A 3,741-nucleotide genomic window follows, 5' to 3' on the forward strand; every position below is an offset into this window, starting at 1 on the left:
AAGAAATGACAGTAACCTTGATACAACTTTGAAGATTTCATTTTTCTTAAATTAATTTTACCATTTTATTTGTTCTCTTTCAAATTGTACAACTTCCATTGGAACTTTCATATCTTCCATTTGCTTCAAAATATTTACCTGTGGTATTCAAACAAAACATGCACTCTGTACGTTATATGAACAAAAAATTATGTTCTCTACAACTATTCGCCTTTCAAGACATAAATATGCAATTAATTTTACTTCAAGAGTTCAAAACTTAAAAAACACTATATAATATATCTATTTCAATATATCTATTTCAACAATAAACAATAAATCCTGATTTTCATAACTTTCCCTGGATCTGGTGATCTAATAATGATTATTTTCTATTTTTAGTTTTAAAAAATCTCACAAATACTTTCTAATTTAAAGCAATAATAAGTGTGTAATACAAATAATACAAATAATAATAGTGTATGTAAATATACCTTTAATTCTTAATTTTATATTTATGCGCAATAATGCATCATATTAGCGATTGGAGGTTGCATTTGCGTCTCTTAATCAATTTTAAAGAAGCTGCTGGTAGTTTTTTTCTGACTGATCAAGAGACGTAAACGCAAACGCAAATGCAACCTATAATCATTAGTGTGGGTATAAAGCAATCTATTTGTAGACAATAATCTTTGTGCACAAACGAATAGCCGACAAATGCGATATAGGTATACTGTAATAAGCAATCAATTTGTAGGCAAATAAAGCCTTCCCCTTTTTACACGCATATTCTTTTTAGATTATTTTTGTTAGAATATACTTATTGTTAGTATTTAGTCTTTTTTACGAGTTATATCTCTACGAGTTGTATCTATAAGTTTGTTGTAAGACAAGAACAAAACCTCAAGAAAAACCGAGAAATAATGGAAAAATGTTCTCATATATACTTGAGGGAACTTTTAATGAACAAGAATATTCTTTATCTAAAATTATACTTTCAATTATTATATATTGAGAGCTAAGCTAATTAAAATCTTTTAAATGTTATAGCATCCCCAATACAAATAATGTGTTATGTACTATCGTTAGAATTAACATAATCGAGTGATTCTGCAGTTGGCAATGTATGTCATTGCAGATAATGTTAACGTAGTTACATCTTTTCCTATATATATGTAATATTACTATTTAAAAATATACTCTATTTTACTTTGATAATTATAAATGGAGATTTTTAAAAGGAAGTTAAATTAGAGTAAAAAGAAATGAAAAAGCATTGAAAAACAATTGTTGTTTTCTAAGGGATTCATTTCTAGAAAAAAATCTGGAAAAAATTAGGTTTCTTCCTCGACGAAATTTAAATTTTCCAGGAAAATAACAACATTAGTTATGTCAGTTTGATTCTTTGAAATTAATTGATGTTTTAATTAATAGATATAAATTTAATGAGTCTTACAGACCTAATGTCAGTAATTGTATTACAAATTTTGGCGTCAGCTTCGGAGAATTAAAAATCTTAGTATCTTTTACGAAATATAATTTTGCGACTTTCCTCACTTTTTACATTGTGATACTTTCAAGAACGTGCGAAATGCACATTAGAGACATGGCACAGAATTTATGCGGCATAACGAGTCGGATTTCTCGATTGAATGTTCAGTTTGGTGTATTTTGCTGCTATAACAGCGGGCCTCTTGATTGCGCAGGTCTCGTGGATCAGGCAGCGAGATTTGCACATCCTCACTGTCGGCATCCTAACATACACGAACGACCAACGTTTTCAATCGTTGCACAGCGATGGCAGCGATGAGTGGACTCTGAAAATTAGTTCACCGCAAGTGCGAGACAGCGGAATCTATGAATGCCAGGTCTCGACGGAACCCAAAATTAGTCAAGCTTTCAACTTGAGTGTAGTAGGTACGTATGCATATCTCTCTTTTCATGACAAATAAGATTCAATCGATATACAAATTCTACAGGATTTCGATTAAATAACCTCGTTAGAAGGAGATAAAAAATTATAGAAATAAATTATAATCGAATAATTGGAATTATAATTGAAAGTGAATTATGATGGAATAATTTAAAAACAGTAATAAATTTTATAAGTGAAAAGATGATAGATTTATGTTTGCGATTTTCTTTAATTGAAATAAACAAAAATCAGTATAAGAATGAAGATTTAAGGATTATGTTTTAAGCGCGCGCGATTACAAATTCCCAGCTGTGTTCAATAACACTTTCTAAAAGTCCTTTGTTTCTTAAGTGAATTTTTAAATGGCCAGTTTCGAGCGGTTCGACATGAGTTAATTGCAGCTTTGCGGCGGTTCAAACCGAAATTGCGATCATACTTCTTAGTCCGGGCTTTACTCGACGACCCGCGTGCGCTCTATGGCTAAAAACCACTTTAACTTTGTTCTGTCCTCGTGTGCAGTCTCGAAGGCAAAGATCAACGGCAATTCGGAGCTCTACATCAAAAGCGGAAGCGACATCAATCTGACCTGTATCGTACTGCAAACGCCGGAACCACCATCCTTCATCTATTGGTGAGTTTCAGCGTTCTCCCTTGACGATAGCGCGGATTGAATTTGTTTTCACATGTATTTCGACACAGCCGAATGTTTTCGCGAAATCCAAATCTACAGTGACCTCCATTCAGTAGAATCTGTTTTATTGAAAAATTTCAACGCGAGCGCCCGTAAAATGAATCTCCAATGAAGTGAATCTCCGCTGAAGTTAATCCCTGGAGACGATGATCTTTAGAATTTATAAATCTTACATGATCCTTAATTATCTGTGGTCTTAATAATCTTTAAAATTTATAGATTGCTAATTCGGAAATTCTTTTGTATTTTTACATTCGCATATAACTACTTACATTCACACATGTAATTTATTCATATATTTTATTTAATAATTTAATAAAGATATTTAAAAATTGTTTAACGGATTTTATTTTACAATTATTCTCTGTTTATTAATATTTTTCAGATTCTCGATAACATTGATTAAGAAATAAAAAAATTCTTTTCGTAACATAAATCACCTTTTTAGGGAATATGGAATATGTAAGGTAGTTTTTAAGTATAAATGATGTTGTTTTTGCTTACTGGATACAAAAATAAATAAAAACTTTAGCACATATAATTTTTTTTTACTGAAATTTTCATCATAAAAATGACGTCATGATAAAAATTTCAGTAAGAAATTCAGTAAGAAATTGTACATTAATCAAAACTCTTTGATTAATGTACAATTTGTCATCCTTTTTATTCTTATCATGGGTGAGGTCCACTTGACGCTACAAATGCTTCGAAACTTTTGATTGACCAATCAAAGAAGGAAGAATTTTACTAATTGACCAATCAAAAAATATTTCGAAGCATTCGTAGCATCAAGTGAACCGTCCATGTTTCACAAAATTTCAAAAAATGTACAAATGGAAACAGGATTAAGTATGTGTAAAACTCTTTATTGTTCAAAGAATGGATTTTTAAGGTATCATAGCGAAATTCACCAAATATATATATGTATATTATTATTATTATTAGGCGTTAGGAACTCGAAAGCTCATTGCCGCACATACCAAACCTCGCCACTGTTCCCGTCCCTGAGCAAGATCCCTCCATTTGTGACCCTCGTACCCCATTTCGTTAAGGTCCATTCTAATATTATCCTCCCATCTACGTCTTGGTCTACCCAATGGTCTTTTCCCATCCGGTTTACCAATTAATACTTTATATGCAATTCGATTCTCATCCA

The 3,741-nt window shown here is 31.3% G+C and overlaps 1 protein-coding gene across 1 annotated transcript in view; it reads left to right on the forward strand.

Annotated features, from left to right (window-relative positions):
* The window catches only part of LOC108748540 (T-lymphocyte activation antigen CD86-like), a 235,820-nt gene that overhangs the window by 127,357 nt on the left and 104,722 nt on the right, over positions 1–3,741 (forward strand). Inside the window, exons 4-5 of the mRNA XM_018486761.1 lie at positions 1,686–1,896; positions 2,414–2,525. Coding sequence (XP_018342263.1) covers positions 1,686–1,896; positions 2,414–2,525 — 323 coding nt within the window. The remainder of the gene's footprint in view (positions 1–1,685; positions 1,897–2,413; positions 2,526–3,741) is intronic.

The sequence above is a fragment of the Trachymyrmex septentrionalis genome, unplaced genomic scaffold, assembly GCF_001594115.1.
Source record: "Trachymyrmex septentrionalis isolate Tsep2-gDNA-1 unplaced genomic scaffold, Tsep1.0 scaffold23, whole genome shotgun sequence".
Lineage (NCBI taxonomy): Eukaryota > Metazoa > Arthropoda > Insecta > Hymenoptera > Formicidae > Trachymyrmex > Trachymyrmex septentrionalis.